This window comes from Perca fluviatilis, chromosome 5 (genome assembly GCF_010015445.1).
Source record: "Perca fluviatilis chromosome 5, GENO_Pfluv_1.0, whole genome shotgun sequence".
In the NCBI taxonomy this organism is placed as follows: Eukaryota; Metazoa; Chordata; class Actinopteri; order Perciformes; family Percidae; genus Perca; species Perca fluviatilis.
In genome coordinates, this window is record NC_053116.1 from 39753740 (window position 1) to 39763739 (window position 10000).

Consider the following 10000-nt stretch of genomic DNA (forward strand, 5'->3'; position numbering starts at 1 on the left):
AGAGTCCAATTCTCAGGTCTCTGAGCTACAGTCCACGTCACGTCTCAAGTCTCTGAGCTAGAGTCCACGTCAAGTCTCTGAGCTAGAGTCCACGTCAAGTCTCCGAGCTACAGTCCAAGTCAAGTCTCTGAGCTAGTCCAAGTCACGTCTCAAGTCTCTGAGCTACAGTCCAAGTCACGTCTCAAGTCTCTGAGCTAGAGTCCAATTCTCAGGTCTCTGAGCTAGAGTCCAAGTCACGTCTCAAGTCTCTGAGCTACAGTCCAAGTCACGTCTCAAGTCTCTGAGCTAGAGTCCAATTCTCAAGTCTCTGAGCTACAGTCCAAGTCACGTCTCAAGTCTCTGAGCTAGAGTCCACGTCAGGTCTCTGAGCTGCAGTCCAAGTTAAGTCTCTGAGCTACCCTCCAAGTGACACTGTCACACACACTTCTCCTTCCTTAGTACAGTCCAAATCACGTCCCAAGTCTGACTAAGCCAAGTCAAGTCTCTGAGCTAGAGTCCAAGTCAAGTCTCTGAGCTAGAGTCCACGTCAAGTCTCCGAGCTACAGTCCAAGTCAAGTCTCTGAGCTAGTCCAAGTCAGGTCTCAAGTCTCTGAGCTACAGTCCAAGTAACGTCTCTGAGCTACAGTCCAAATCAAGTCTCTGAGCTAGAGTCCAAGTCACGTCTCAAGTCTCTGAGCTAGAGTCCAAGTCACATCTCAAGTCTCTGAGCTAGAATCCAAGTCAAATCTCAGCAATCGTAAACTCCGTAGAGGATCAGTCTGATAGTATTAATCAGACTGAGGGGGTGGTCACTGTCAGACCCAAGTATCTACAAACCCGGGGAGACAGAGTTCAGACCGTGGGCATCTGGAGAACCAAATAATGTAAATAATCAAAGAGACTGCACAAGGTTTCATCAAGGACAATGGTATGTCGATGACTGTCAATCGGTCTGGGGGGTGGTCTGCATGGATGTCAAAGGTAAGAACATTAACTATAACGTTTCCCTTCTCTGCTTCTCTTTGCCTCTTTGTTTTCATTACTTGGGCCAATCAATCACTTCAATAAACTTTAATTGTACAGCTGCTTTTACACAGGTTAGTGGCATTCAAAGTGCTTTACAGCTGACAGACAAAGCAAATAATTAGACGGCAGGAACGAGAGCAGTAAACCGGCTCAGTGTGTCATCATCAGCATCACTGTGGAAAGGGGCGCAGGGTCTCCTGATGATATTATACATCTAATAGAGATTATACATATGTGTGTGTGTGGGAGTGTGTGTGTGTTTAATAAACCTGAGAAAATATAAATTTGTAGAAAAACAACACATTCTCACTCCCATCTTGTCATAAAGCTACGCTTGGTCCGGTGCCTTTGGGCATTTGTAATTGACGCAAAAAGTCTCCTGTAGCGTCATATTTAGGCGCTCTTTGTCGGGACTCTTTGCGTCACTTTTTGACGCTCTGAGTCGGGACGTAAGTTTAACTGGCATGCAGCACAAGAACGTTTCCTAGGTTTAGGAAAAGATGGTGGGTGGGGTTACAAAATGTACGTTTCAGTGAATCGTAGTACAAGAATGGGACGTTCCGCAGATTTTTGGTCTTTCATATTACTCTCTACCAGTGTTGCCACAGTTACTTCGAAAAAGTAACTTAGTTACTTTACAGATTACTTGTTTTTTAAAGTAATTTAGTTACTTTACAGATTACTTGATTTTAAAAGTAACAAAGTTAGATTACAAGTTACTTTATTAGTTAGATTCAGCAGCTGCCGACAACACCCCCACAGCCTCAACATAAAGATGACAACCGGTTTACTGAGAGGCAGCTCAGCGTCGCCAGTAGTCGGGATCTGGTTTATTATGGCACGAAAGAGAGCCAGTCAACCGTGTTTAAGGGCAGCATTTCCTCTCCAACATACTGCCAGACCAACTTCTTCAACTCTCCCCCACTTACTGGTTTAGCACCAAAGTCCAGCTTTGGTTGTTTGGGTGGTGGGGGGCCTCCTGCTCTCTGCTTCCCACCACCTGCTGGGACTTGCTCTGTGAGTTTGACTGCAGCGCTGCGACTCCAAATGGTTCTTCTAATCTGACGTAGTGTTTTTGTAGCTAGATAGCACTTTGTCGCCACCAGCACAGAGACAACCAACCTTAATGCTGCCGTCTTCAGCTGACACAAACTCAAAATAGTGACTGTATTTCCATCTCTCTCCTCCCTCCATTGTTGTTTACGTTTGTGTTGCTGCGTGGTACACATGACTTGTCCCATGCGTGACTTCACTCCCCGAGACGCAAGAAGAAAGCAAAGATATATATTTTTACTAAGGAAAATGACAAAATTAGTAACGCACAGTGACTTGGATAAGTAACTTTAATCTGATTACTGGTTTGGAAATAGTAACGCGTTAGATTACTCGTTACTGAAAAAAGTGGTCAGATTAGTGGTCAGATACAAGTAACGCATTACCCGGCATCACTGCTCTCTACCATCTTCATACTACGTCATCTTACAGTGCCGTGGTAGGGCTGCTGCTCTGCCCGGTGTGCTCCATACAGACGCTGAAGAGGGTTTTAGCGTCAGTATCTGACACTGAGAGCCTCTGACCAAGCATCAATATTTTACAACTTGGGAGAACGGGTTGACAATACAATACAAATACAAAGTCTGTCATTTGTTTTGTAGATTTTAAGGACATTTCTTCTTAATGTGGAGAGACACATTCTTTATCAGCAGTTTTTGTTTACTAATTAATTGGTTTATTGATTGTTTCTGGTGAACTCAGTGGTCTCTATACTTCTCTGTGCTACATTTTCAGGGTCAGCTGTGAATTATGTCTATGTCAACCCCATGTCATGGTTCGATGCCCAGACCTACTGCAGAAAATACCACACAGACCTGGCCAGTGTGAGAAATGCCGCAGACAACCAGAAGGTACTGGGGGCGATACCTTACTTAGAAACAGTCTGGATCGGCCTTTTCAGAGACACCTGGAAGTGGTCAGATGGAAGTAACTCCTCATTTAGGTTCTGGCAAAATGGGCAACCTAATTACCATGGCGAGACTTACGTGGGTGCAGACTTCAGCGATTCTGGAAAATGGGGGGACTGGACCTTTGACTGGAAGAGAGCATTCATTTGCTATGATCCAGGTGAGTACTAGTCTTGCATTTGCACCTCTATCTCCACAGCGCTGCTGAGTAAAGTCTGGCCCCTCAATACATACACTCCTCTGTATTCGGCTCATTCTTTTTAAACCAACGCAGCATGAAAACATGGCGGAACCAGCCCATGGGAAACTTGTTAGTTGGCTAACATTAGCTTCATAGAAATAAAACTGATAGAAAGGCCATTTCCATTTAAAACAACGTACCAGAATGGTCAAAGGGGCAGCCGTGTTTATGTGTCCTTATCAGCTGTAAAGTCGCGTAGCTGAGGTTTTGCAGCCGGCTCTCTGCCTTGTAGCGTTACTACTCCAATGCTCTTTTGTCCGTTGCTGCAAAACCTCAGCTACTCGACTTTCCGGAAGTTTATACGCTACCATGGCAATGGTACACATAATAATGGCTGCTGCTCTGACCATTTAGTTACGTTGATTTGAATAGAAATGGCCTTTCTATCCATTTAATTTCTATGGTTAAACCTCATTAGCTCTTACCAGTGTATCTCTGTGTTTACTTCGTCCACAGCAATCCCACCAATCACTCCCAAAACGTCCCAGTTAGAAAGGAAATGCCCTAAACATATTCTTTATTAATCTTTACAATCATTCCCTGAAAGAACCGAGCAGACCTGTCTTGTTGAAACATCCACATCTTCTTCTAAACTTTCTTCAAAAAGAAGAAAGTTGTAACTCTCGCTAAAATGCAACCTAGGGTGTTTTTGTGAATGTACCAGAGTCAAACTTTAGTTAAAAAGCATAATTAGGATCAAAACACCACTTTTAACATTTACCGTATCTTGGTTTTTCGGTCAAATGGCCTTTTGAATGGGAGTGCTAGCGGCACTTCTATGATAGCATCAAAATCAACATTTTTAAAACACTAAGAAGGCTCGACACAACATGAAACTTTGCTCAAAGTATCACCAGGGGCTCTTCACATGAACTCCAGCATTGACAACATTGTTTGTGTTCACAGAGTTTACTAAAAAGACTAAAAAGGTTTTGAATGACTTACTTATGTAGCTCAGCACAAATTCTTTCAGGAAGACCTAACAAGTAATCAGTCCCTCCTAAAGCGAATCAGCGCTGGAGGCGTTCACCTTCTGATAAACCAATCAGGAACGGCCAAGGATCCCATAGGCCAATTACAGCGTCACATCACTGTTTTAAAAAGCTGCTTCTCTCCCTGTGCTATCAGCTGTCATTTCAGGAAGACATCGTCCCTCCTCCTCCCCTTCTTTTTTTTTTTTTTATTATTTTATATAATCCTCCCCTTCCACCTCCCATCCTAGTGGTTTCTCCGGCTGTCGCTCCGATGCCTCCTAGGTCTGGTTTTCCGGCCTTCTCCGCCACCACCGGTGTCTGGATTCCATCGGGGGGTTACATCTTGGTTCCCTACCCCTAAATTAAATTTATAAATATATTAAATGTATTAATAACGATGGAGTTCAATCTCCAATACACTGTACACTACATGCTGTTGTACATTAAAACCTGTTGCATATCTGCAAACAAGTCTCTCCTGATTGAATAGCAGTTGGTGTTGTTTCCGGGCGCTACCACCTCCAAATGCAACGTAACAGGGAGGACAGTAAAAATGGAAAGCTCCTAAAGCTTAGTTCCATATAAATGCACGGATAATTAATTGTTTTGTAGATAGTGAAAAACAATATTGACCTTGTAGTTGAAAAAGGAGCCTCATATTTTCAAAGTTACAGGTTGTGTCGAGCCTTCTTAGTGTTTTAAAAATAGTGGTTTTGATGCTTCATAGTAGTTCCCCTAGCACTCCCATTTAAAAGGCCATTTGACCGAAAAACGAAGATACAGTAAATCTTAAAAGTGGCGCTTCCGTCCTAATTATGCTTTTAAACTAAAGTTTAACTCGGGTGCATTCACAAAACCACCCTAGGTTGCATTTTGGCGAGAGTTACGCTTTAATGCTGAAAATCTGCAGCAGATGGAGGTCATTGTTCAAACCGATGATGACCAGTTCAGGACGCAGAATTTCGCAGAAGTTTCTACAGATTTTTGCAGATTTTTCAAAATTAAAATAAAACTGAATGTTAAAACATTTCAAGCCCAAGCAGAAAAACTGTTTGCTGCTAAATTCTGCAGATTTTCATTCTGTTTTACTGCTGAAAACTGCTAATGAACAAGATGCTGATTATTATCCAGACAGACACGCTATAACTCTTAAAGTTTGTTTGCTTTTTCAAAGTGGTTACAAAGAAAGTGATGAAAGTGAAGATTGAGAACAAGAAGAATGTGGATCTGAATGACCCTGCTGTGATGGAGGCCATGTTGAAGCAGGTAACTCATGTTTTATACTTTTAAGCTAAAACAGAACAACCAAATGACTCCTTAAAGCAAAATACAAGAAGATAAAGATAAAACTTTATTCACCCTCAGAGAGAAAATTCACATTCCAGTAATAAAGAAACTGTGTGAAGAGGAAACAGATAAAGAGCTTTTTAAATAATAAATACAGCTAAATAAATAAAAGGTCTCCGTTGGCGGCCGTTGAGACTGCAACAAAACCCCTCAGATGTCCCAACCAAAACAGGTCAGAAGTGTTTCCAAATGTCTCCGGTTTAGGGGCTCAGAAACGCCAGAGCAGGGGGAATGAGAGGGGTAAACGCCAGAGCAGGGGGAATGAGAGGGGGAAACGCCAGAGCAGAGGGAATGAAAGGGGGAAACGCCAGAACAGGGGGAATGAGAGAGGGAAATGCCAGAGCAGGGGGAATGAAAGGGGGAAACACCAGAACAGGGGGAATGAAAGAGGGAAACACCAGAGCAGGGGGAATGAGAGGGGGAAACGCCAGAGCAGGGAAATGAAAGAGGGAAATGCCAGAGCAGGGGGAATGAGAGGGGGAAACGCCAGAGCAGGGGGAATGAGAGGGGGTAACATAGCAGAACATGTTCCTTTTTAAACCAAAAACATAGCAATGTAAATGTGGCCTGACAGTGCAGGATGTGATGAGTCTCTCTGTGAGTGATGCTGTTTTGTGTCTCAGCTGAAACAGAAGCTGAGGGCCCAGGGGCTGGACGACAACATCAAGCTGAGCTGGAGGAAGCAGACCGATGGAAAAGTCTTCCACAAGGAAGACAAGAAGACAAACAAGAGGAGGAGTAAGAGGGATGAGCTGTAACGTTGAGTTGCTGCGTCTGTTTCTTTTCTCGAAGTCTTCATTTAACGGGCCACAATAGAGCTGCAGCAATTAGATGATTTCAGAGTAAATTCTGTGTTTTTACCCAATTTTTCCATGCGTTGGTGTCTAAGTGACTAATGTGAACAACAATCGTTGAAACTGGTCCAGTATTGAGCGAGAACGCTGTAACCGGCAGCCATGAACCGAGCTGTAATGTAACCCTACAGGACTAATGTTCAGCATCAGTTAGAGTCCACTAAAAGTTATGTTGTTGCTGTTGACAGACTCAGATTATTATTCTAAGTGTCTGACAACATTATGGAAAGGATCCCTACAGAGATAGAGCTTTTAGTTAAAGAGTAAGATCCTTTTAGTTTAACATGAATCAGCCCCGAAATCACCATCACCAAACTCCACCAGACTCCATGTAAATAATCAGAACTTTTAGTGTGTATAGAGCCAGCATATCTCCACCAGACTCCATGTAAATAATCAGGACTTTTAGTGTGTATAGAGCCAGCATATCTCCACCAGACTCCATGTAAATAATCAGGACTTTTAGCGTGTATAGAGCCAGCATATTTCCACCAGACTCCATGTGAATAATCAGGACTTTTAGCGTGTATAGAGCCAGCATATCTCCACATGTAAATGGGTGAATTAAGGGTTTATTTCAACCAAACCAGAGTAGTGATTGTTGGAACAGTGGAAAGATGAACCAAGACGGCTTTCAATAGTTTTATTTAGTTTCTGTCCACTTTGAAGTGTGGTTTACGATGATAAAAGTACTGATCATTTAAATGGAGTCTGGTGTAGTTTGATGATGGTGATTTCACAGCTGTTTCTTGTTAAACAAAAAAGATCTTACTCTTTAACAAAAGGATGGTCCAGGTTGAATTGATTGGTCACAACAATTTTGATAATATATTCATGCTTTTAGTTATTTTGCAAGCATAAATGTTAAATATTCACAGCTTCCAGCTTTTTAAACATGAAGATTTTATGCTTTTCTCATATATGATCATAAACTAATATATATGGGCTTTAGACTGTTGGTCATTTAAAACAAGACTTTTGAATTTATCTGTTTTATTGGGTGTGGGGAAATATAACGGACATGTTTCAATGTTTTCTGACATTTTATAGATTAGATAAAATAAGATTTCACTGCAGGTAACTCAAAAAAATAGTGTGAAATCTTTAAAATCTATATTCATGAGACATGTCTTAATTTGTGCGAATATAGTTTAATAATTTTATGTATGATTGTTGTGTGGTCACATTATTAGGGATGCAAACTCTGAGCAATCGCCTGAAAATTATTTGTGTTTTTTTTAATTTTTTGACTGTAACACATCTTCCAAAAACAAATCCTTAATATTTGCTGGCTCCAGATTCTGAATTATTAAGATTTGATGATTTTCATTGTCATACATGGTCATAAACTTAATGTTTTGGTTTTAAAAATAAAAATGTAATTGGGAAAAATGTAAAAATTAAATAAAAGACTTTTGTAAGAGTGCATTTATAATGAAAGAACATAGTAATGAGTGACTTAATTATCAAATAGAATCAATCCCTGACTTTAAACACTTCATTTAAGATCTAAAATTATTGCATACTTTCCCTAGAGCAGTATTTCTCAAATGGGGGTACATGTACCCCTAAAGGTACTTTGGAGTACTGCAGGGGGTACAAGAAATGTTTACAAAAATGCTAATTTAAAAATATGTCTTGTATAATTCCTAAAATAATTATACCATAATAATGAATGAATTAAGTGGATTCTACACATTTGAAATGTAGCATTTAAATGTTTTTGTGTAGTAAATCTATTACTGCCAGCGCTGTGTTGTACCTCTTTATACAGACTTTTTTTTCTACCAAAAATGTTTTATGCTGGTCAGAGGGTACTTGGCTTAAAAAAGCAATTCAAAGAGGGGTACAATATTGAAAAAAGTTTGAGAAACACTGCCCTAGAGTCTAAACATTTTGTGCTTTTTCCAATTGTGAAATAATCACTGATTGGTGATTAAACTTGTTTATATTTACATAATAGCAGAGAAAAATTTACAAAATTACACAATATATAATATATACCCTTAGAGAAGAATGTTTACTGAAAGATAATTTCCTATTTATTTTCTAAATTTTAAAGTAAAATTGTCCAATTATTGAATGTATGTCCCCTTTGGCCTTCTGTACACACTGTTTCCTTTGGAATGGATTTCCTTAAATTCCTACATATTACAAATTTGTCTTTTTGACAACATTATCCCAACCGATGCTCCATTTACTAGCTTTTTTCAGAGAATTGTCAGGGAATAGAGTTTGCTTACATGAAAAGTTTCCTCTAGAAAAAGCTAGTAAGTTGGTACTGTAAGAATAAGAATTGTCACATTAGCTGTCTGAGATAACAAGCCGATATATCAATTAGTGTCAGGTTTTGTGCAGGCTTGGACCCAAAAATGAAGGAAACTGAAGCATGAAAACATACACAAGGACGGAACTAGAAAACTAAACAGAACAGAGAAAGAACATGAGTTACACAACACAACCACAAAACAGACAACAGGGAAACATACAAACAGGAACATATACACCAGGGGTCACCAACACAGTGCCCGCGGGCACCAGGTAGCCCCCAAGGACCACATGAGTAGCCCTCAGGCCTGTTCTAAAAATGAAAATTGAATATTGATATTATCTGTTTCCCACCTTGTTAAGTCATTGTTGATAATTATTGATTGATTGATAAATGATAATTATAACATGATCAGTGTCTTCACATAGATGAGCATCATTAATCATTAATAATCATATATAACTAAAGGCAAACTGAGCAAATTTGTTATTTCAGAAGAGTGTATCAAACTGGTAGCCCTTTGTATGACTCAATACCCATGAAGTATCTCTCAGTTTCAAAAAGGTTGGTGACCCCTGATATACACTATATATATATATATATATATATATATATATATATATATATATATATATATATATATATATATATACAATTACAACAATAAACAGGAGAAACCACAACCTTGACAATTAGATAACCTTTTATAATTGTAATTTTGGCTGAAAGTTACAAAATTTTAGATAAACAATCTTTAAACCAGGGTTCTTCAACAGGGGGTCCGGGACACCTAGGGGGTCCTCAGAGTCAATGGAGGGGGGCCTCCAAATATTGTTAATTTTTGAAAGTTTTTTCAAAATGTAACACTCCTGTTGTCCTCAAGTCAAATTTGACCCGTTTACAAAAACTTTCTCTAACACACCTATGACAATTTGTTTTTTAAACGCTAAAAAAAGTGACAAAAAAAATCGGAAAAAGTGACAAAAAAAACATCAAAAACATCACCAGAGGTGACAAAAACTTGTTAAAAAAAGTGAAAAAGAAATTGAAAAAAAAAAACATCGGACAAAAGCGACAAAAACCGTGTTAAAAAATTTTACAAAAACATAATTAAGAAAACGACAAAAGTTGACAAAAACGTCGAGAAAAGTGTAGAAAAAGAACAACAAAATGTTGAAATTTCAACCCAGAAAAACATGAAGGTGCACGGTTGACGGGAAGACAACACAAGAGTTGAAAAGTCTTAACATGAATCCGACATATTAACAAATATAAATCCACACTGCTGACTGGCCTATAGTCAAGGTAGTCACTAAGGCCATCCACAGATGTGTGCCACATGTATGTTT

At 39.5% G+C, this 10000-nt stretch overlaps 2 protein-coding genes across 2 annotated transcripts in view; both read left to right on the plus strand.

The window, feature by feature from the left end:
• kcnd1 (potassium voltage-gated channel, Shal-related subfamily, member 1) overlaps nucleotides 1-10000 on the plus strand; it is a 1001373-nt gene that overhangs the window by 336408 nt on the left and 654965 nt on the right. The window lies entirely within an intron of this gene.
• On the plus strand, nucleotides 800-6408 carry LOC120558742 (C-type lectin BfL-2-like). The gene is made up of 4 exons (XM_039799945.1): nucleotides 800-960; nucleotides 2794-3126; nucleotides 5356-5447; nucleotides 6152-6408. Exons 1-4 carry the CDS (start codon nucleotides 948-950, stop codon nucleotides 6284-6286), a joined length of 573 nt encoding a protein of 190 aa, XP_039655879.1. The 5' UTR covers nucleotides 800-947; the 3' UTR covers nucleotides 6287-6408.

What these genes read in the sequence shown, in the direction of transcription:
- LOC120558742 (XM_039799945.1), top strand. An exon ending in ATTCATTTGCTATGATCCAG is followed by an intron (nt 3,127 to 5,355) that starts GTGAGTACTAGT and finishes GCTTTTTCAAAG; the next exon opens with TGGTTACAAAGAAAGTGATG. An exon ending in TGGAGGCCATGTTGAAGCAG is followed by an intron (nt 5,448 to 6,151) that starts GTAACTCATGTT and finishes TTTGTGTCTCAG; the next exon opens with CTGAAACAGAAGCTGAGGGC.